The sequence below is a fragment of the Equus caballus genome, chromosome 3 (genome assembly GCF_041296265.1).
Source record: "Equus caballus isolate H_3958 breed thoroughbred chromosome 3, TB-T2T, whole genome shotgun sequence".
Classification (NCBI taxonomy): Eukaryota; Metazoa; Chordata; class Mammalia; order Perissodactyla; family Equidae; genus Equus; species Equus caballus.
Window position 1 is genome coordinate 72,849,087 of NC_091686.1, and position 24,705 is coordinate 72,873,791.

The 24,705-nt window shown below is 36.9% G+C and overlaps 1 protein-coding gene across 1 annotated transcript in view; it reads left to right on the forward strand.

Annotated features, from left to right (window-relative positions):
- The window catches only part of TMPRSS11A (transmembrane serine protease 11A), a 50,026-nt gene that overhangs the window by 21,251 nt on the left and 4,070 nt on the right, over positions 1 to 24,705 (forward strand). The window contains exons 4-7 of the mRNA XM_014738874.3: positions 7,127 to 7,194; positions 9,177 to 9,337; positions 15,151 to 15,322; positions 20,280 to 20,539. Of these exons, the coding sequence (XP_014594360.1) occupies positions 7,127 to 7,194; positions 9,177 to 9,337; positions 15,151 to 15,322; positions 20,280 to 20,539 (661 nt within the window). The remainder of the gene's footprint in view (positions 1 to 7,126; positions 7,195 to 9,176; positions 9,338 to 15,150; positions 15,323 to 20,279; positions 20,540 to 24,705) is intronic.

The window sequence follows — 24,705 nt, forward strand, 5'->3', positions numbered from 1 at the left end:
TATTTTGGATATATACCCAGAAGTGGGATTGCTGGATCATATGGTAGTTCTATTTTTAATTTTTTGAGGAACCTCCATACTGTTCTCCATAGTGGCTGCACCAATTTACATTCCCACCAAGAGTGCACAAGGGTTCCTTTCATCAAAGTCTTGGCAGTTTTCATTGTACATATCTTTTACTTCCTTGGTTAAATTTATTCCTAAGTATTTTGTTTTTGATGCTACTGTGAATGGGATTGTTTTCTCTATATTTTTTTCATATATTTCATTGTTCGTGTATAGAAACACAACTGATTTCTATATGTTGATCTTGTATCAAGCAACTTTACTGAATTCATCAATTACTTCTAACAGTTTTTGGCGGAGTCTGTAGAATTTTCTATATAAGATCATATCATCTGCAAATAAAGATAATTTTATTTCTTCCTTTCTCTTTTGAATGACTCTTCTTTCTTTTTCTTACATGATTGCTCTAGCTAGGACTTCCACTACTATGTCGAACAGTAGTGGTGAGAGTGGCCACCGTTGTCTTGTTTCTGAGCTTAGAGGAAATGCTTTCAATCCTTTCACTCTTGAGTATGATGTAAGCTGTGAGCGTGTCATATTTGTACTTTATCATGTTGAGGTATGTTGCTTTTATAGGCAGTGTGTTGAATGTCTTTATCATGAGCAGATGTTATATTTTGTCAAAAACTTTTCCTGCATCTATTGAGATAATCATAGAATTCTTATCTTTCATTCTGTTAATGTGGTATATCACATTTATTGATCTGCATATGTTGAACCATCTTTGTATCCCAGCAATAAATCTCATTCAATCATGGTATATGACCCTTTTAATATGCTGTTAAATTTATTACTGTTTTGTAGATAATTTTTGTATCTCTATTCATCAAGGATATTGGTCTGTAGTTTTCTTTTCTCATAGTGTCCTTATCTGGTTTTGATATCAGGGTAATGCTGGGCTCATAAAATGACTGCGCATGTTTTCTCCTCTTCAATATTTTGGAAGAGTTTGAGAAGAATCGGTGTTAATTCTTCTTTAAATGTTTGGTAAAATTCATTAGTGAAACCGTATGGTCCTGGGCTTTTCCTTTTTGGGAGATTTGATTACTGATTCAATCTCCTTACTCATTAGTGGTCTGTTCAGATATTCTATTTCTTCCTTATTCAGTCTTAGTAAGTTGTGTGTTTCTAGGAATGTATACAATTCTTTTAGCTTATCCAATTTGTTGGCATATAATTGTTCATGGTAGTTTCTTATGTTCCTTTGTATTTCTGTGGTATCAGTTGTAATGTCTCCTCTCTCATTTCTGATTTTATTTGAGTCTTCTCTTTTTTTTTCAGTTAGTCTAGCTAAATGTATTATTTTTTTGTAAAAAAAAAAAAGCTCAGTTTCATTTATCTTATATATATATATTTTTTGCTATTTCATTTATTTCTGCTCTGATTGTTTTTATTTCCTTCCTTCTGTAACTTTGGACTTAGTTTGCTCTTCTTTTTCTAGTTCTTTGAGGTATAAAGTTAATTTGTTTATTTGAGAGTGTTCTTTTTTTTAATGTAGGCATTTATTACTATAAACTTCCCTCTTAGAACTGCTCATGCAGCATCCCATAGGATTTGGTATTGTGTGTTCCATTTTCATTTGTTTCAGGATTTTTTAAATTTCTTTTTTGACCCATTGGTTGTTTAGGAGTGTGCTGTTTAATTTACATATATTTGTGAATTTTGCAGCTTTTCTCCTGCTATTGATTTCTAGTTTCATACCACTATAGTCAGAAAAGATAGTTGGTGTGATTTCAAGCATCTCAAATACTTGCTAAAGCTTGTTTTGTCACCTATCATATGATTTATCCTGTAGATTGTTCTGTGTGTGCTTGAGAAGAATGTACATTCTGCTGCTGTTCGTTGGAATGTTCTGCATGTCTGTTAGGGACATTTGGTCTAAGTTATATTTCAAGTCCAACATTGCCTTGTTAAATTTCTGTCAGGATGATCTATTCATTGATGAAAGTGGAGGATTGAAGTCCCCTGCTATTATTATATAGTTGTCTATTTCTCCCTTCAGATCTTTTAGTATTTGCTTAATACTAAATCGATGCTCTAATGCTGGGTACATATACGATTGTTAGATCTTCTTGATGAATTGATCCCCCCATCATTATATAACAATCTTTTTTGTCTTTTGTTACTATTTTTGGCTTACAGTCTCTTTTGTCTGTATCAGTTTTTGATGAGCAAGAAGCAGCAGAAGCAACTGTAATAGAAAGAAGACGGAGGACGATGGATATATTTATGTATATATGTCTAGCATGAACAATCTATGATTGGAGGAAAGATGTGAATGGGTGTTTTCTGAGGAAAGTTTTTTGAGAAAGAAAGCAATATGAGCCACCTCTAAACTTCCTGATAAAGTTATAAATATAGTACAGTCTTCACTGTGCTGGATAACCTATTTAGATTATCATTCATCATTCAGGTACTATAGGAGAGTCTAAGAAAAATGATTCTCTCTCTCCCTCTCTCTCTGATGGAATGATCAAATTTAGAGATTTCAAAGGCAACTCACCTGGAGAGGACAGGAACCTTCTAAATAATGACCTTCCCTTGCTTCTGCTATTCTGGTTTAAATATCTTTAGCACAACTTTAAATAGATACAAATTACATATTTTCCTCTTTTAAAAATGTAATTTGGAGATCTAGATTTTTGTGGTACACAAAGTTATTAATTTATTCTTCATAACCCTTAATTACAAGCTTTTTAATTCTATGAATTTATTTTGCCTCTCAATCTCAGGAATATTAGCCAATTTGGGATAAGGTTATCTAATATACTGCTACTTGTTATATGAGATTAGTCTGTTTCATTCCCCAAAGAAACACTGAGGAAGAACTAGTGCAATCAAAGAAATAAGTTTGGTAACATCACATAATGTCACAATCTATTTGGTGATATCATTACTTCCTGGTTTAGGGTAATCAGAAAGTCACACTTCCATGGCATTCCACCCTCACACCCTCAGATCCCAAATAACACTGGACTCAACTGCCCCCTCCAGTGCACACAGCACTGGGCTCAAACCTGTGGGAGTTAAAAAGAGGATTTTTGTGAAAACAAAGTGACTTGATTTCCAGAAGGCCAACGAACTTCAAAATGCTGTGAGCACCATCAGTGCTCAGGTTGGCCACATTCTATATAGGCTTAGGATAGGTACAACTGATCCATTTTAAATAGATACAATAACAATTTCAAAGGATTGCAATAAAAACTATCAAGATTATGGTTCTGATTTTTGGAATCAAAGAAAACAGGCTGCCTTTGGAGAGGGGTGTTAACAGTTTCTGGTCCCCTCACATGCTGCTTGCTACACATCAGTGGAGAGGAGCTCTTAGTAAGAATCCACCTGTGTGCTTAACCTGAGGTCAGCAGGCTTATTGCTATGTCACCTTGGGCAAGTCATTTCCTCATCTATGTAATGTGGATAATAATAGTATTCACCTCAGAGGGTTGATGTGAAAAGAAAATGAGCTCAAATACAATGGAGTTGGTGCTTGGTGCACAGATGGTAGACAACAGTGATAACTATTTCTACTAATATAACTAATGTAGTCTCACCATGGAGGAGCTTTCCACAAGGAATCAAATTACCTGAAAATGTTGAAAAGGAAAAAAAACCCTTCAAATAATTCATGGTCAGTTTTCTTTTTTCTCCAGGAGGATTGACCACAATCTAATGTAAAGCTCATTAAAAATTCTCATAAAAGTTTCTTGGTAAATGCAAGTCTTTATGATAAATACATTCCCACTTTCTTTCATTCATTCACTCATTCAACAAAAACTAGCTACATTCCTACATGTTGTAGGATAGGAAAAGATAAATGAACATTCCCATCTATAAAGGGTTTGCAGTCTAGTAGAGAAGATAATTTGTTTGCATAAACAACTATATTAAGGAGTAGAAGGTATAAGAGGGATAAGAAAAATTAAGACAAGAGGAGGAAAGATTACTTTGGGGTTTAAGGAATAACCCCAAAGAAGGTATTATCTGAAATAGACCTTGAAGGAGAGTTGTGATTCAGAGAAGCAGAGCTGCAGGATGTGGGAGGGTACAACTAGCCCGAGAAGGGCAAGTACATAGGAAAATCAGGGTCATGCCAGAACACAGCACTGCCAAGACAGAAAGGAGTGGTGTTGAAATGGGTGAGGGATTAGTGACAGACAGTGAGGCCCTTGAATGTCTGACTCTGTGACCAGAGGCTCCAATGCAATTGTGGTCTATTCTCTATTTCTATCTTGAGTTCAGCCCTGGTAGCAAGACAACTTCAATTAACCCTTGTTTAAGGCCAAAGCTGTGGGTTTTTTTTTTAAACATCTTTAATGCAATCTTTTGTGTGGTGCTCATTACAATTGGGAGAACACAACAGGATCTAAAATTCTCTTCATGGCGTGTTTTTGGTTCCTGTAGCTCTCAGGAGCTCACCTAGTGTGATGTTGGAAGAAATTGCTTTTATATTCCATTGGCCAATCTTCAGAAGCATATCTATCTGAAGTTTGCAGTTGCAGCCCTGAAACACTCCCTACGTGAATGCAAAGACTGCCGTGAGAGGAGCCAGTTGGGAGCATCTGACAGTGACAGGCAGGCAACGTGTGTAAACAGAGTTAGTTCAGGAGTGACAGCAGAATGGTTGGGCGCGTCTGTTTGTTTGAGTTGACAGCCTCTCCCTAACTCTTTCATTAAACACCTGACTAACCTTCAATTGCCCTCTAAGAACTTAATCTCAGCGCAATTTCCAGCATTTCAAAATTATCAGACATAAAGAGGTATACAGTGAAAGGGAGTCTTTTGCTCAATGCTGGGATACTTATTCTAACTACAAAACTCTACAAATGTCCCCAGAAGGGAGGGAGGATAGATTTATAAATCACCATCTCTATTAGGTTGTGTAAATAATAAATTTATAAGAAGCTGGCATACAGCTTAAAAAAAAATTGTTCTCCAAAACTTCTGAGAATTTAGAATGCCAGCGTGCTTGCAGAATGCTGCTTATAAGGTAATTCTTAATCTGCCAGGGAAACATTTTTTGAAGGTCTCTAGAAAGCTAGTTCATACATAAACTTCATTCAGCAATAAAGCTCATGTTCATGTTTTTTTCTGATTTTCCCCCTGTTGTAAATATCATTAGCATAGGAACCCTTCTAGCCAGTCCCAGTGCCCCAGCATTTCTCAGAGTGTTTTCCTCAGGCTACCTGGATCACCTGAAGATCCTGGGCCTCACTCTAGACCTAATCAATGAGGCTTTATAGGGGCAGGGTCCTGGAATTTGAATTTTAAAGAAGGAACTTCTTTATTCCTGTAATTACCAGAGTTGCTTCTACCTAGATTGTTCTAGTGTTATTCTTTCAGCTCTCTCTTCCGAGACAACTGAACCATTTAAAGGTGGAACTGGTGAATTTAGATGTTCTTCTTAGCAGGCATGTTGCCAGATGCATGATGTCATCCAAAGTCAAAAACTTAATCCAATATCTTCACCAACAAGTCACAATCAGTCAAGGGATCAATTGTGGGTGGAATTTCAGAGGATAATTACAAACCAAACTTCTTTACATACCCAACTGCTATTTGCTTTTCTTCCTTTTCATATTCATCACTTTTCTCCCTGTTGTTTTTTTGTTTGCCTTTTTTCTCTTTTTTTTTGGATTTCCCCCAGATACTGAGTAATAGAACTGGTTGCGGGTGACAAGAAGAGAAATGATTACAACAGTGTCACTCTTGTGAAAACATATTTTCCAAAAGAGTTTCATTCTAGCATATAAACCCCACACCTCCTCAGCCTCCTTAAGCTTTCCTTATTTGAATGCAATAAATGTATATTTTGGATACTAGAAATTTCTCTATTTTCTAAATACTGTCTTTTCTCTTAAATTTACAAATATATTACCAACTATATCTTTACAAGTTTTATACTTTAAGTCCACCAACTGTTTATTTTATAACTTATTGTTAAGTTTCTATGAAAGAACTTCAAGTAAAATATACATCATATTTAACAAGGAAGTTGTGTAATTGATGAGAAGAGATGGACCTACAGACAGAAGACCAAGGTTTAAGTCCCAGTTTATTATCTATGTGATGCCGGTGAAATTCACAAAATGTGTCCAAGTGTCATTTGGACTTGAATATGCACATTCAGCTCATCTATCAAAAGTGAAATGCAGCGCCCGCATTCAGATGACACTTTTGCCACCAAGTGGTCACTAAGGGATACTGCAAGCCAAAATCTAGGTTTGATAAGCGACAATGCTGTGCAAATGGACTCAAAACAGTAACTTTTCTTCTTCCTTGGTGACATAAACCGAGTAACACAACTTTGACCTAAACCTGCAACACCACTCACTCTTTCTTCCCCCTGACTTACACCACAATCAACACTTAAAAACTCATTGATTCTCTCCTAAATCACTAATGCCTCTTCTCTGTACTTACTGCCAAAGACCTGCAGAGAAATCTGAGACCTGCAATGCAATGCCAGAACGGGTGCTAGAGAATCCCCAGCAGTTCATTACCAAAATATAGGCAGCATTTTATATGTGTTTAATCTCTATAGCCCTATGAGTAGCATATCAATATCTTTGTTTTACAGCTTAGGAAACTGAGGCTCAAATTGGTTCAATAACTTTTCCAAGGTCACCCAGTTCATGAGCAGAAGGATAGGCTTCAAACCCAATACGAAGCCAAGGTTCTTTCCATCACCTCTCAAGGCCTCCCTGTGTCCCATCGCTGCTCTGTATCTTTCTGCTTCACCTTCTATGGAGTTTTAGGAACATATCTTCTACTGCAGAAACATATGATGGCACATTAGAATCACCTGGGGAAATTTTTACAACTACGAATGGCTAGGTCCCCTCCAGACCGGTTATAACCAAAACTCTGGCAGAGGGCCCCAGCATCTATAATTAAAAAAAAAATCTGCAAATGATTCTGTTGCATTGTGAGAGTTGAGAACCACTGGTTTAAATGGTATTGCCATGTTGAAACTTTTTTCTATTGCTTTACCATTTAATCAGGGGTATATTCTTATTACAAAATATCCTATTAATACAGAGTTTCTCTCTTGTAATAACAGGTGGAGGAGATATTTATAGATTCTGCCTTCAACAAGCATTATATCAAGAACCAAGTAGTGAGACTGACGTATGTATGTTTGGGCAAATGTGGAGTCACAGACTGGAGAGACAAAGGGCAAAGGAGATGGAAACCCTCATATACTGTTGCCTCTATGGGCTTGGCTCTTGGCTAGGATTTCTCATAAATACTACCTCTATAACAGTCTCAAGATATAGGGCTGACCACCACTTTGTATATGCAAAAACTAAGACTCAGGGAGGTTAAGTGATGTGCTTAAAGTTCCCCAAGTGACAGTTTCCCCAAGCAGCAGAATCAGGATTCAAATTCCATCAACTGATTGTAAGGCCCGGGCCTACCAGAACCTGTGGCTTTGGGAAAACCCAGCAGCATGTCACTGCATGCACCAAGTTGTATTCTTTCAACAGACATGTCATTTCAAGAACATTAAGAAGGCAAAGTTGACTACAAAATGGGATCATAAGTTTTACCTGTAATGAAGCCTTAGTGACAGAAGGCATGCCCAAATGAAAAGACGTTCCTGTTTTAATAAATTTTCTGTTTGTTGTGGTGGAGGGGGAAGATTCATATCAGTTGCAGAAATGGCTCAGAGGTTTCAATTGTGTTATTTGGAAAGCACATAGCAGAACGTAGACGTAATAAGTGCAAACCTATGGGCCTGTATGACTCATCTTCCTAAAGAAAATGAATATATTCAGACAGATTTTTTTGAAGGAAATAATAATCACTTTTCTCACCAACTGACTAATGCTTATTGGAAGACTGACTCCAAGTTCCTTACACCTTTACTGAGTAACTACTGACCTCCAGAAGGACTTTATAATATAAATTGGATAAAATCTCTAATATTTAGGAGACAAAAAGTACATATTTGCCAAAACTTTCTAGATCTCATGCCCTCCATTTTCAAATTCTGATTTGCCATAACATTCTAGCAACATTTTCCTAGTCTTATGAACTCCTTTAAATTTGTAGCCATTTTTACTATATAACTTTTTCTGTGCATCCAGAGAAATGCCACCTGGGAAACAATGTTTTCTCTCTAATTTAAGAGGGAAAATTACTTGGTTATATGTTTGCCAATTTGACATAAAATTCTGATTATTTATATCTTCACATTCCAGAGCCTAAATGGACCACAATATCTAAAATGCCTCAGAATCAATATGATTTCCTCTCTTTTTAGTAAAAGGATTCAGGAAAATAGTCCTTTAGTGCTTTTTAGATCCTGGATCTTTTGAAGTGTAAAAACAAGAATAGCAGATCAATACATAGGTTTCGATTTTTTTAATGACCTTAAATTGTTTGGTTTTCCTACTTTAAGAGTATGTAAAAATTCAGTACCACAGATGAAGGGACTTGAACCTATTTATATGAAAAAGTTCAAGGAACTGAACATATTTAATCAGGAGAAGACTCAGGGACCAAGAATATCACTGTCTTCAAATATTTTATGTGGAAGAGGGAACTTTATGTTATGCATGTCTCAAGGGGTAGTCCTAAGCCCAACTAAATGAAAGATAGAAAGAGACATATTTTCAACTCAAATCAAAGAACTCTCTTAAAATCAGAGCTGACCAAAGAGAAATAATCTCTTTAGGGAAGTAAATTCCCCATCATTTTAATTACTGTGCTGGGGTTAGAGGACCACTTGGTCATGGATGCTGTAGAGGTGATTCAGGTATCAAGACACAGGAGTGATTGACCGAAGAGACCACTAAAGTTTCTTTCAATCCTGAGAGTTTATGATTTTGATGATAATTCTTTGATGTCTGAGTTCTACCCCACTGCTATAACAAGGCTTCAAATTAATGGGGAAAATGCACTCAAAACAATGAAAACTTGAAGAGGGATCATATGAAATTATCTTGGGTCAGCGAGTGACATGTAGATTCACATCAGTGTGAGAAGATTAGTTCTTGACACTTTCAGCAATTGAGGCATAAATCAGGGGAAGAAAATACAGGAAAGAGTGTAAGATAATACCGGATGTGTTCTTTGAATAAGCACCTTTCTCTTGTGCGTCGTAGTCCAGAGGAAGATGGTGTGAAAGCAGATGTCATTATGGTGTTCCAGTTCCCCTCTGCTGAGCAAAGGACAGCAAGAAAGAAGAAAATCCACAGCATCTTAAATCAGAAGATAAGGAACACAAGAGCCTTGTCAATAAATGCCTCATCAGTTCAAGTTAATGGTAAGTACATAGGTACCTTTGTATGTGATGTGAAAGGGACCTATTAGGTCCATTTTATATCTAATCTCATACTTACTTGCCGTTATTTTCATTCCAAATGATAGCTAGAATTCAAATGGAAAAAAATTTCAAGTTAAAAAAGTTTCATTCGAGGTTTTATTATTTTCTGATGAAAGTATGTCTGAAGTTAGTTGTCAAGTGTTTTTTCCTGTAGTAATTGGCACTCATTCCATATGCAAATCTTTACCACTAACAGAGCATTAATCTGACCCAGCCACTGTCTCCATGACTAAGCAAGTGAAAATACCAAGTGTTTAGCAACAACTGTTTTTCTAGGTGGACCTTCGTAAAACACAAACTCATTTTTTGCCTTTTAAAGATATGGATAGTTTCTGTATACAGTGAAATGATGAAGTTTTTGTTAACTTTTTTCATACAGGCATTTGGGAAAATGGTAAACCAACTGTAGAGCCACTAAAGCCATCTTATAAGTAATGCTTCAAAAATTACTAAACCAGAAAAAAATCATTGGATCCATTATACCATTATCGTTTCTCTAAAAAGAGAATCAACCTTTATCAAGGCCCTTCTTTATGCCCTTTACATGCAGCTAATTTCTATATCCGTGTGAAGTAGACAAATTCACCTTTATAGACATGAAAGAGGGGCAAAAAAAAGTTAATAAAAACAGGACTCTAATAATTAAGAGGAGCTAAGATTCAAATCTAGATCTCTAATTTCTTGAGACATTCTTTGAAAAAAAGAGTTCTGTGGTCAAACACATTTTAGGAATTCTGTCTATGATATTTATCTCTTGGAAGTTCATCCCTTATATTAGCATATTAAAGGCTCTGAGGAGTACAGCTACACAGATAACTATTTGCCCCTGTACATTAAGCTGCTTCCACAAGCATCTACTTCTGGCAGACAAACACAGAGTTTCCCCTACAGATTCCAATGGACAATAGACTTAAGAGAGTCACGGAAGAGAATCAAAGTGATTAATATCAGATGTGAAACAGGATGCCCTGCTCTTGTAAGGGTCTAGCTAACTCTTCAAGAGGAAACTCATCCAGGAAGTGAAAATCTGAGGGAATGGGATGGGCAGGAGTTTGCTGATGTGAGAGAGTCAGCTACTCAGGGAATACACCTGGAAACCGCTCCCAACCCAGGAGGGAAGAACCTGTCAAACGCTTAATTCATTTCCTTTGTTAGGTGGGGAAACAATTGAATTAAGGTTGTGAAATACTGGCAATTCTGATAAGTTACATGATGTGTTCTATGTAATTTCCAATAACCAGTAAATACGCCAGGAATTTAAAAGGCTGAGCTATCTGAAACCAGAAATGAAGCATGAAATGGTCACTGACTGCCTGGGCTTTTTGCTTCTTACCGGCTCAGTTTGTGAGCTGCAGCTTATTTTAATGACTGCAGTAGATTAAAGGGCTGGTGGAAAACCTGATTTGAGACTTACCTAATTCTATCTCCACTGAGTCACTGCAGGACCACCCAACTAATTGGCCCAGGCATTGGCCTCCATTTTCTCATCTGTAAAATTACAATGATAATATTTGTTCTTCCTGTACAATCATGAAGATATACAAGAAAATAAAAAATATAATATGGAACATATACACTGTTACCACTTAGAAAGCTAGTGAATTGTGCTTATGCTTTGGAAATCTGAAAGCATTAATGCAAGGGATTGACTGGTAGTAGATAAAGCTAGAACCTTGAAGGTTTCCAAATTTCCAGATGTAAAAGAAGCAGTGTTTACTAGAACTTAAAAAAGTCCCACTTAGTGGAAAGTGAAAAGCTCAGGAGAACCCTAAAGGCAATTTTTATAGGCAAAAACATTGCTCTCCAGGAACACTTAATTTGGGGGACTCCCAATGAATGGAAAACTGCCGAAATTCTAGACCAAGTCTCGAAATAACCCTGCAGCCCAAGATTTACCCATAATTTGTCAAGATAATTGTGTTATTCTTCTGTGGGTCCCTCATGTGATGCAATGGGTCACAGAAAAGCTAAAATCAACACCTTTGCATTGCAAACACCATGGCTGTGGAAGAGCGGCTCACTGCCAACATCACGGTTGTTGTGTGCTCCAGTTCCCATATGTTACTTGTAGCATGTAGAGCCCTGAATACTAACTAAATTACTTTCAGCTCAGAAGTGTGTTAGAGGGTTACTTTCAAGACTGAGGTGTTAATATTTCTTTTCTCTCCTAGACTTGGAAAGTAAAAATATTTGGTCACAATTAGACATCTTTAATAGCCAGTTACTTGAGGATGGGTAGCTTACCTCCGGGTGTAATTATTCTCCCTAAAAATTCAATCCTTAAAAATCCATTACACTCAAAACCATTACACTTAACCTGATGTCATTCCTGGAAAGGGGTGATTTGCATCTTGCTCAAACTAAGCTGAAGAAGGCTTAACTGAAGAATTCCAGCATTATACTATTTTTCATTTTAATGCATTAGTAACATGGATATTAAATTAGCTTTTAAAAAAAATGAAACAACATTTACTACCTTAAAACTACATTTGACAGAAAATTGAGTTCCTTCCATAGAGTAAGCATTGACAATCTGTCCTGAGCAATTGATTCTTCACCATATAATGATTTGGGCATAGCTTTAAGGGTATCCTTGAATTGGATATTTTCAAAACTCCCACTTTGCAAAGTTTATCATCACTAGTTTCCCAAGTGGGATTTATAGAACGTAAGTAGAAGGAAATATTCTTATTTTGCACAATGGGAAGTTAGATGCAAAGGATATGAGTCTGAGAACCATGGCACTGATAGAAATAAGTGCAACAGTTTATAAGGCATTTTATCATGAAATCACAGTTTTCATGCAATCTTCCAGCAACTTAAGTTTAAATGTCCACGTTCCTTTATCAGATTCCTAACTTTGTTGGAAATTCACAGAAGTTAATCCTAGATTCTGTCCAATAATTGGCCTTTACCAATATTCAGCAGATAATTGGATGAGAATACACAATAGTTTATTCTTCAGAAAAAAATCATTTTGATAATTTAGGAACTGTGTTTTAGAAGCATTTTATTTTATTTTGAGGAAGATTAGCCTTGAGCTAACTGCTGCCAATCCTCCTCTTTTTGCTGAGGAAGACTGGCCCTGAGCAAACATCTGTGCCCATCTTCCTCTACTTTATATGTGGGACGCCTACCACAGCATGGCTTGCCAAGCAGTGCCATGTCCACACACGGGATCTGACCTGGCAAACCCCGGGCCTTCAAGGCGGAAGGTGCGCACTTAACCACTGCACCACCGGGCCAGCCCCTAGAAGTATTTTAAATATAGTTTATGTGGGAGCTTTCAAAGTTTTTTTCATTTCTAATTGCTGTGACCAAAGAAGGGCTTATGTGAAATCTTAAATAAACAGAAGAGATCAAAGCAGACCTGTTCTGATTGAGGCTGGGTTTGAGTCTGGAGACCCCACCTACTTGCTCCCTCTTTCTCCGCTTTCTCTATCTCCTGAAGTAAATCCAAAGAGGATTTATCCTGCACCAGTGGAAAACCACTATTCTTTATTAATATAAACTATTCGTGGGTGTTAATCATCCACTAGTTTTGCCTTAATCATCCACTGCTTGGGGTATTATCCACCTAATTAGAGGTTGAGGTTGCCCATAATTCTCTGCAAATCTTGTACACATATCCTGTTATATCAGGTAGCCATTCTCCTGACTGATCTATGTGCTCAACTGTCTAGAATACACATATGGTCAGTATCCCCTAATAATTTCGGATCATTGAGATCAACCAGGAGAATATCAAATCATCATTCTTTGCTCTATTTCATTTTTCAGCAATGAGCTCATCAACAGGGAAGCTAACTGTCCAAGCATGTAAGTCTAGTTAGCTTATAAAAATAAGTTCAATTTCCACATCAGAAAGGACATCTTCAAATATTAGCTCATAATTTCCCACCCATGTCCCACATTTTCTTTGGGAGAGAATAACAATTGGGCAATAGATGGAGATACTGTTTTTCTAACTCTGAGACTGACCTTTTCATCATGTTCAAGAAAAACATTTTTCATGGTGGAAATTTGGGGAGCAATTTGAAGAAATTATGTATTTCTGGTTTGGAATAAATGGGCTTGCTTTTCTAACTTTTTTAATGCTGTGAAACGTGCTTTCTGCTGAGAAACAAAATAAGGAGAAAGTGATAAATGGGGAGGAGATAGACCCCATCATCTGTGATTGGCCTATAAAATTTGCTTAATATACTCATCTTCATGGTTGACAGCAGCTCCACTTGCTTATTTCATATCACTGTGACCTAAATTTTGAAAGATTTTATAAAAGTTTTGATGAATTTGAACAAAAGTGTTTATGCATTTGCGTCTGTGTCTTACAAACACACTATACATTTTTACTCATTTACTTATTCATTCATTCAACAAATATCTTTTTAACATCTACCGAGTGCCAGAAAGTGAATACCACTGTGAATAACACATGATCCCTCCTCTAAAATTAAGAGTTAGAAGGTAGGGGAAGACATAAATAAATCAGGAAATGTTAAGATAGTGTGATAAATGTTACGACAGAGAGTGCACAGTGCTGTGAGAGTCAGTCACAGAGTCAGCTAACCTGCTCTTGTGGGATCAGAAAGTGATTTCTGAGACAGGAGAGCGGAGAGGCCATGAATCAAGTGACAAGTGGGATAAGTGTCCTGGGCAGGGGGAGTAGTATGTAAAAATGTCTTCAGAAAAGTAAGAACATGGTCATTTATTGTAATTGAAAAGTGTCAGTGTGGCTGGAACATAGAATGGGAGTTGAGCGATATGGGAAAGGGATATGATTAATAGTAATCAAGGATCAGAACCATGCTGAAACATTTCGACTTTATTTGGAGGGCAATGAGAGGTCACTGAAGGGTTTTACACGTATCAGAAAGATCATTCAGTTTTTGGTGGGGAGAACAGATTGGCGGAGCAAGACTAGAGGCAGGGAGATGCACTGGGAGGCTGTCGCAGTCCCCAAGATGACAAATGTGGTAGTCTAAATGAAAGTGATGGCAGAGAGATGGAGATTTCTAAAATGTCTGGCCATGGTTGGAGTGTAATCAATATGCGTAAAATGAATTTTCTTTTTTGATACCTAATTAGTTGGAACAAGAATTAAACCTACTGTATGTTCTTTATTAGCACCATGCTCTACACAGGCTTCATTCTTAGCAGGAACCCTAAGCAGCAAAGTAATCTCTGACCTGATGCACATAATAGAGTACACATTTATTCCCACCAACAGTGAGTGTGAGGTTTATGTAAAAACATGGAAACTTCCATCCTGAAGAGTGAGAGACTAGTCATGACACATTAACCCATGTACACCTTAGGAACTGGTCACCCAGAAAAAAATATGGGAATAGGATTTCCAATAAATGGGCAATTATTTGTCTGGCCAGTTCTTCTGGTGAGGACCTCATGTCAAAATAACACAGCTGTATCACCTAAACTGGGAAACAGTCATCTTAGTAGGAGCTCCCAGATCACCTAAATAATTGACACTGCAAGTCCTCAGGACACACACTTTGTGAAGTGTCAACCCTTTGCAGCTTAACTTAGCTTCAGGAAGCAATATATATCCACATCTATAAATATGCAGAGTGAGCAATACATCAACATATTGGGAAATACAGAGGATAGATATTAATATTGTACATGTTTATATAATGATAAATGCAAATATTGCATTGCAGCACTCTATTAGGTTCTCTATATCAAAGATTATAGAGACATTTCTTATAACTTAATGATCTCATCTCTTTCAGGTTGTGGTAAACGAGTTGCTCCATTAATAGTCAACAGAATAATGTCGGGAGAAATTGCGGCCAAGGCTGCCTGGCCTTGGCAAGCTTCCCTTCAGCTTAATAACGTCCATCAGTGTGGGGCCACCTTGATTAGTAATACATGGCTCATCACTGCAGCACACTGCTTTAAGAAGTAAGTTATTGACCTTAAGTTGGACCCCACTACTGCTAAAAAAAATTCTGGGTTTTACTATGTTCTTTTTCTTAGGTATGCCTTTTGTGTGTGTGTGTGATGAAGAAGATTGGCCCTGAGCTAACATCTGTTGCCAATCTTCCTCTTTTTATTTTTTTCTTCTCCCCAAAGCCCCAGTACATAGCTATACATCCTAGTTGTAAATCCCTCTAGTTCTTTCATGTGTGATTCTGTCACAGCTTGGCTTGATGAGGAGTGCTAGGTCCATGCCCAGGATCCAAACCAGTGAACCCCAGGCCACTGAAGCGGAGCAGGCAATAGGAGATGGCCCCTATTATGTTCTGATTAATAATCAATGCCCCCGGATATTGTTGATACAAAATGAGAAAAACTTCTTTCAGGTTCTTCTCTAAAATAACGTTACACTAGTACGCTTATTTGGAAAGTTAGTGGGGGTAGTAGTCATTATCCTAGTATTCATTGATCAGGTCCTCAGAGTTTTAAGTTAAAAAAATGTGTAAGGAAACAGAAGTCATCGTAACAGAAAATATTTACTAATAACATGTATAATTATTGATCCTTTCTCAAACAATCCTCTCCACTTAATACTAGTGTCTGTCGCTGCCAAACACTTGGGCCAGTCTCATGTTGATCATAAATAATCAAATTAATTACAAAGTGAAATTGAAATCTTCAATGGATGTAGGGAGTTGGTAATTGTGATAACAAAGAATTGCTCAAATCAAATGGACATATAAAGATCTGGTAGAAGTAGAGCAGTTAACAACCAAAATAAGAAAATTACCAGGATGATAAGGGCAGGCACTTCAAAAGAGATTCCCGTGAGTGATAAAGGACTAAGAGAGGCCCTTGGACTTCCCCATGAAACCTTCACATAATATAGCACCTCTTGACACTGTTGCTACAAAAGGCAAACTGGAAGTAAAGATAGCATTATGCTATCATACAATTGTTTCAAATGAACTTAACATTTGATTAATTCTTTATTCATTCTGAGCACAATTGCAGCATAAATTTTATTAAATATAAAGTGTCTGTTTTTTCATAATTTTAGTTTTACCTTTCAAGATAATACCAGTCAGATCTTTTTATTACCATACATTTAAAATTCTGGATGTCTTTCTAAGTAGATTCACTTTATGACCTTTCTCTAGTACCAATTATCATGGTGATAACAAGGGCTTCCTGGGCATCTCTGTAAAGCAGTTGGCAGCAGGCCTTAGTGGATAAAACATTGTCCCCGACAGCATGAGAGCTGGATCTGATCTCTGACTTTGGGCATGTTATTAAACCATAGTATGTTAGGAAATAGATGGACTCGATCTTCTCAAGTTCCTTTTGAGCTCCAAAATTCTGATTTTTGATACCACAGTAAATTCAGTCTACCTATGAGTCTAAATCTATATAGAGACTTAGATTCTTAAAGCTCAAAGACATGAAAGCTCAATAGGCTGTTATGTTAGAAAGTACAGAAATCCCTTATTCAGGTGCTTAGTTTGGGATGAATATGTCAAAGCAATAGAGAGCTTACAAGCTCCAAAGTTGGCCAATTTTGTGGTAGATAGTTCTACTTTTGCAAATATTTCTGTAATATTGAAAACCAGATCTGCAATCTAATAACTTTTATCTATTGAAGTTTATTCTTTCATCTGGAACAACAGGGATCAAATTTATTTCTCATCCATAGAATAGCTGTTTCTTAGTTTCTCTTTTTCAGGCCAAACATTATAAAATGAATGAGAATCTCCAAACCATATGTGAAAATAAATATCACTACTTTATTTCACAGCGTCAACTTCCAGATGTCCCACCATCTTGGTTCTTCCCTGAATGTTCTTGATTTTGTCAATGTCTCCCTGAAAATGTGCTTCTAAGAACTAAACACCCTTCTCAAGATAGATAGTATGACTAATGTCATAATGACAAAGTAAAATGGAAGGCTTCTAGAAAAAATAAAATAATATAAATTGAATGCAAGGGTAATAGGTAGTTCAGTAACTAAACAACTCTGTCCAAAGGATGATGATTCAGAATTGCTGTTGAAATACAGAGGATACTTTTTATGGCCCATGAAAGATCTCAACCCTGCACAATGTCCTAGACAATATATTTTCTGGGCTTGACAGATGATGTGGAAGTTACGCTTAACAAAGTGGCTGACGACATACACTGGAAGGGAAAATGAATGTATGGTAAGAAAAACAAAAAAACTTCAAAAGAACTTTAATTATGTTAGAGTAACAAGCAAGAACTAAATGATTGATTTTAACAGGTATAAATACAAGGCTCTAACTAGAATAAAAAAAAAAAAAATCCAAGTATATCAGTCCAGAAAGCAGGTATGTGCCTTAACAGGTGAAAATTGCTTAGAAATTTTTGTTGGAAGTAGCCCACTGTGAGTCTGTTGTTTACAAAACTACATTATGATTTAGACTCCATTAAAAGAAACACAGAACCCAGAATAAATGAGATGTTAGACTCTTTGTTGATCAGATCCTGCCTGGGATACTGAGTTCTGTCCTCGACAACGTTCTTAAAGAGAACTTGATAAAATAAAATGCCAAGAAAGTAGAGAGTCTTGGATGGTAAAGAAAGATGACAGTATACCCATACAGCCTTGCCCAAAGCATGGTCCACAGACCAGCAGCATTCGCATCACTAGGTAATTTGTTAGCAATGCAAGAATCTCAAGCCCCATCTCCAGCCTACAGAATCAGGAGCTGCATTTTAAAAGACTCCAGTATGCTACAAATATTTGGTTAAGTGATTAAGATTTGTTTTATATAATTCTTACACCCACCTAGCTTGGTAAACTCTGCTTGGTAAGCTCTTTTTCACTGAGGGAAATAAGAAAAGTTAAGTAACTTGCCCAAGGTCACAATGTTAGGTGATGGTGGAGTTGAATACAAGCATATGTCTTCTCCACGGCAAGACCCATCCTTCAAGCATTGGACCAGTGAGAGGACCAAATGACTTTTTATGGCCTTTCCTAGTCTGAGATTATCTGATATTAGTACAGTCTAATATTGAGTTAACACTTTAAGAAGCCTCATCATATGATTGGTTATTTTTAAGCTAATAATCAACAAAATTCCAAGATCCTTTTTATAGGGATGGTTTCCAGACCAGGTGGCACCACTTTGAATTTTTACAATTTATTTAAGGATCTAAATTACTATTTTATATTTATCACCATTAAATTGCATCCTGTTGATTTGGGCCCAGATTAAAAATTTCGAAAATTTATTTGTAATCTTCACTTAGCATCACTCATGTAAGTTTTTCTTTCAGGTTTGTCACCTATAAAGGTAATAAACATAAGCTGTATTAAATAGTATCAGGCCATTGTTTGAAAGTTCTCAAATGATCACTCCCATTTGAGTAAATACAATTCAAGGTCTGTACTTCGCATTTCCATGTTCAAAATATTTGATTTATGTTGAGTTCATCTAGGCATAATTAAGTTGAGGGAGCAGATTTGTACCAATAAAACTCACAAAAGATTGATTTATAAACAAAAAGTCGATGTATTTATGCTACATGAACAACTGTGTTTCACAAACCAATTTTTATTTCGCTTTTCTCATTATTTTTGCACATCGAAATTGTGTACAAAAACAATATTTTTAATTGCCTTAAAAATAACAAGACTCTCAACATAATTAACAGCTGTCAGATTAGACTGAAACCTCACTGATAGGTTTATATGTTTCTTTCTATGACTAAAGCTACCTGTTAAGAAGTAACTAGGTTGAGAAACAAGTATCCATATGGGCAGTATCTGTCTCCTTGCTTATCCCTCATGGATAGTGTTAGTTCAATTAACTAGTTAAAGAACATTAATCTTGCTGTTAATAAACAGATTTTGGTGGGAGACCATGTCCTATAAAAAGAAGAGCAGAGAGAGGCAAGAAGACATGCGATACTAGGCAAACAGTTTAAACCACCTAGGCCTTATTTTCCTTAAGTGTAAAACGAGGGCTTTACTAGATGATCTTTCATTACTAGATGACCTTTCCAATCCCTATATATACCATGATCCACCAGTTGCTCAAGCCCACAAGCTAGAAGTCACCCACAGTTAATCATCTCTCACAGGATTTCTGACAGCTTTTACCTCATCCATTCTTGCCCTCCAACAATCTATTCTCCAGAAAGAACCAACGTGCTTTTTTTAAAAATGTAAATGAAACTACATCACTCTTGGTTTAAAATTAGCCAGTGAATTCCCAAATCACTTGAACAAAATCCAAGCACTTTATTCATGACCTAAGACACTCTAGAATCTGGTCCCCACCTACCTCTCCAACCTCATTCCCCACCATTCTTCCCTTGTGTCCTGAACTGTAGCCCATCTGGTCTAAGGCCTTGGAAAATTTGCCTGGAAACTTGTGTCCCCATCTTCTCACAGCTGACTTCTCGTCAAACATGTCTCAGTCCAAATGTCATGCTCTTAAGAGACTCATCCAACTACCCCTTGTACGCCATTTCATTGCCATATTTTATTCTATTCATAGCCCTTATAACTGTTTGAAGTTATTTCTCTGTTAACTTGTTTTGTTCTTTTTCCTTCACTGGACTTGAATACTTCCACCAACAAGGACCTTTTCTTTCTTGTTCACCACTTTATCCCCAGCACTTTGAATTAGACTCAGCACATAAATGTTCAATAAATATTTGCTGAAGAGATAAATGAATGACATTTTATGTGCTTCATAGTTCTAAAATTCAATAATTCTATAGTGATTTCTAGCTCTAAGATGCTGTTTGTATACATTTTCTCTTATAAAATAGTAGCAATAGACATATTTATAATGGTCAAAGAAAACTATCATTGCAATGAAGTAATTTTAGGATGGAGTTTTCTCTATTATTAGCCTATGTGCAATTACTGTAGTGCAGTTCATATATTCTGTTCATTTCTAACCTTTTCCAGTAATGCAAATCCACGTGAATGGACTGTTAGCTTTGGAACAACAATCAACCCTTCATTAATGAAAAGAAATATCAAAAGAATCATTGTCCATGAGAGGTACCACTCCCCAGCAAGAGAGTGCGATATTGCTGTTGTGCAGTTCTCTCCCAGAGTCACCTTTACAGATGATGTCCGCCGGGTTTGTTTGCCAGAAGCCTCTGCGTCCTTCCAACCAAATTCAACTGTCTATATCACAGGGTTTGGAGCACTTTTCTATGGTGGTGGGTACCTCAAAAAGCATCATAGAGCACTAAGCACTATTTAGGGCAGTGTGATTTAATCTCCACGAATATTATCTTGCCAGCCATTTCCACACAGCTTGGTTGGATTTGTTAGGGCTTTTGTTTTGCAAGTGACAATAAAATGGCAAATTTGGCCCTTATAATTTGGAAGTCAAGAGATGAGATGAGTCTGGCTTCAGATACAGTTGGATTCAGGAGTTCGTATTATGTCATCAGGCTCTGAAGCTCTGAATCTTTCCATTTCTTGGCTCTATTGTCCCCTAGGTCATCTTCATATAGAGGGATTCTAGCTCCTCACAGTGGCAAAGATGGCCAACAGCAGCTCAGGGTTTACATCATCTCCACCTAGCAGATGCCAAGGGAAGAATATGCCCCTCTCTTTGCCGGAATCTACATTAATCCCTGAAAAGGTCTCTTTGCGTCCAGCTTGTGTCCAGGGGTGCTTGGATTGACTGGCTAACTCAAATACTCCTCCTATGCCCATACCAAGAAGGAAGGTGTGTGATTGGCAGCCTTGTCAGAATCATATGGAATGAGGGAGAGGCAGTATTAAAAGGGTGAGCTTTGAGGAAGACATTAAAGAAGTAAATGTTCCCTCAGCCACACTGAAATCTATTTTTATGTGCCATTCTTTATGCAATGCCAGGTATACATCTGATATGTTGTAATGCTTATCACACCTTCACTCCAAGACTCCCTCACTTTGAGCCCCATCTCTGTGAGCCTCCTCTCTCTATCCTTTCCATTTCTCCTCCCTTTGGTTTGCTCCATCACTCATTTTCACTTTCATGAATCACCTTGCAAATTTTTCTTTGGCTCAGCTACAACCTCCAGTTGCAGAAAAATCTGTTTCAGAACTAAAGAGACTAATTTAGTGATCAGGAATGACAATACTATGTAGAGATAAATCGTCTCTGATAACAAAGCTTCCTTTGCCCTCTATAAATTGACTTAAGTTGATATACTAACTTAATTTCCAAAGAAATACAAGTGACCTTATTTTTGAATGTTTTTTGGGAATATTTAGTCAGAGACACTCTGGATTCTAAAGTCTGGTCCAGGTACATACATGTAACAACAGCAAGAGAGCTTCTTTAACTCTGGGACTGAAAAGTTAAGACATTGCCTTCTGAGAATAACAAAATCCACTCACAGATCTTTATACAATTTATTTACATACAATAAGCTCTAAAGAATAAACCTTTAATTCTCAGTCTCCACTACAGAACTAGGAATACCTTTCACTAATGTGGCCGAGAATAGGCTCGACGGCCTCTAGACTTTCTCCAGAAGTACCATGTGGTTTCATTCCATATTACACATGCTGAGACTTCTATTGCTTTCTTTAAGGGCATATTACCAATCACAGAAATTATTACTAATAGCTTAGTAATCCCAGAGGTGGCTGAGTAGAGCTGTAAGCCTGACACCTCTATGTCCACACTTTCTGATGGGTTTTCTCCTAAGATCGAGTTTGCATTCTCTGCTTCATGATGCTGGGAGGGGCATCTTAGATTCCCTTTAGCTTGTTGGGAAGAATCATTTCTGGCCAGGAGTTTGAGGTTGACACAGAAATATATCTGCTGGAACACTTTTTGAATAGTGACAGAATCTAACTGACATGTACAGAACACTATACTGAACAACAGAATACCCACTTTTTTCAAGCATCCATGGAACATTCACCAAGATAGACCATACCTAGTTTCATAAAACAATCCTCAACAAATTTAAAGGAACTGAAATCATACTTTGTATGCTCTCTGATCATAATGGAATCAAACTAGAAACCAGTAACAACAAGATAACAGGATAATCGCCAAATGCTTAGAAATTAACCAACACACTTCTAAATAATCCATAGGTCAAAGAGGAAGTCTTGAAGAAATAGTTAAATATACATAGAACTGAATGAAAATGAAAAAACAACATATCAATATATGTAGGATGCAGCTAAAACAGTGCAGAGAGGGAAATTTATAGCAAATGTGGACGTTAGAAAAGAATAAAGGTTTCAAAGCAATAAGCTAAGTTGCTAATTCAAGAAACCAGAAGAGAAAAATAAATATAAAACAAGCAGAAGGAAGGAACTAATAAAGATAAGAGTAGAAATGAATAAAATTGAAAGCAAGAAAATAATTGAGAAAATCAATTAAATAAAAAGCTCATTCTTTGAAAAGAATCAATACTTTGTGAGAAATGTCACTAAGCGTTCCCACACAGTTGAGAAATAGTTAAAAGATAGCCAGGATTTATGGGATATACTGTTCATAACTTTTTTCCAACTAGTTTTCTGAAAAAGGTATGAATTTACACTGTCACCTACAATTTGTAGATTGTCGATTTCACCTTACCCTTCCTGGCACTGGACATGAATTTTGTTAACTGATAAAGTAGTAGGCAAAAAAAAATTACACCAATTGTATTCAAAGAACAGAATAATTTGAGCACTTTTTAAACATTTTAGCAAAAACTTCTCCAGAAATAAATCCTGAATTGGTATTCTACAGAAATTGGTGTCTGTATTAGTTTTCTAATGCTGTATAACAAATGACTGCAAATTTAACAGCTTAAAACCAGTACCCATGTATTATCTCACAGTTTCAGTGGGTCAGAAGTCCAGACACAGCTTAGTTGTGTCCTCTTCTCAGGGACTCACAAAATAACAACAAGATATTGGCTGGGTTTGTGGCCTCATCTGCAGCTCTGGGTTCTCTTCAAAGTTCACTGGTTGTTGGTGGAATTCAGTTTCTTGCAGCTGTAGAACATGTGGAAGTTTGCTTCTTCAACGCTGTTAGGAAAAAGTCTCTGAACTCAGGGAAGGCCTAAGCCCTTTGTAAAAGGGCTTACTTGGGGGCCAGCCCCATGGCCAAGTGGTTAAAGTTCCATGCACTCCACTTCGGCAGCCCAGGCTTTGCTGGTTTGGATATGGGGTGCAGACCTACTCCACTCGTCAGCCATGCAGTGGCAGCAACCCACATACAAAGTGGAGGAAGACTGGCACAGATGTTAGCTCAGGGCTAATCTTCCTTAGGCAAAAAAAAGAGGAGGATTGGCAATGGATGTTAGCTCAGCGTGAATCTTCCTCACAAAATAAATAAGTAAACAAATAAATAATAAAAATAAAAGAGCTCATTTGACTAGGTCAGGTCAACCTTGGATAATATCCCTTTTGATGAACTCACTGTCAGACTGATTATATCTTAATTACATCTGCAAAATTTCCTCACCTGTGCTGTCCTACATAAACTAATCATAATCATATTCACAGATCACACCCATACTTGGAGGGAAGGAGATGACATAGGAATCTTGGGGATCATCGTAGAATTTTGTCTACTACAGTGTCAGTCTCCTGATCAGTGTATGGTTTGATATAAAGAATCTCTGAATGCTTGTAATATTCTTCATTTCCACCATAGGCAGTTGTCTTCCTGCCGTAATATTGGTTTCTACAACTCAGGATCTAGTTTATAATCAGGAGTCCCAGAATTGTAATACATAAGAAATGAAATGATTGCTTTTAAATGTCATGTGTGGAAGTTCTTCATAAAATGTAAAGGGTAAAAGTAAATATACATAGTATTATGGTTTTATCAAGCCAAGGGAAAAAACGATCTAGACCTGCAAAGTTCCTGAGAATAACATAGAATCCACAAATACAAACTTTACTTTAAAAAATAAAGCTTCTGGGCCAGCCCTGGTGGCCTAGTGGTTAAGTTCAGCAGCTCGGCTCCGTGTCGGCCACCCAGGTTCGGTTCCCAGGCGCGGACCTACACCACTTATCAGCGGCCATGCTATGATGGTGGCTCACACACAAAATAGAGGAAGGTTGGCACAGATGTTAGCTCAGGGTGAATCTTCCTCAGCATAAATAAATAAATAAATAAATAAATAAATAAATAAACGCCTTCTTAAATACATAAACTGTTTTTAAAGTAAAGGTACAAGCATTTTTCAGGAAAAGAAATAAAATGGGTCTTTTTTGCTAGTATAGGTTGTTTATAAAAATGTGATAAGGCCAATAATTGTCATTTAAATGCACCAGATTTTAAACAGAAATCTCTAGAAACTGCTTACATTAACTTCATTCTGTATTGACAATTTTAGTATGAAAAAGATTAGAAAAAAGTCCATTTACTTCA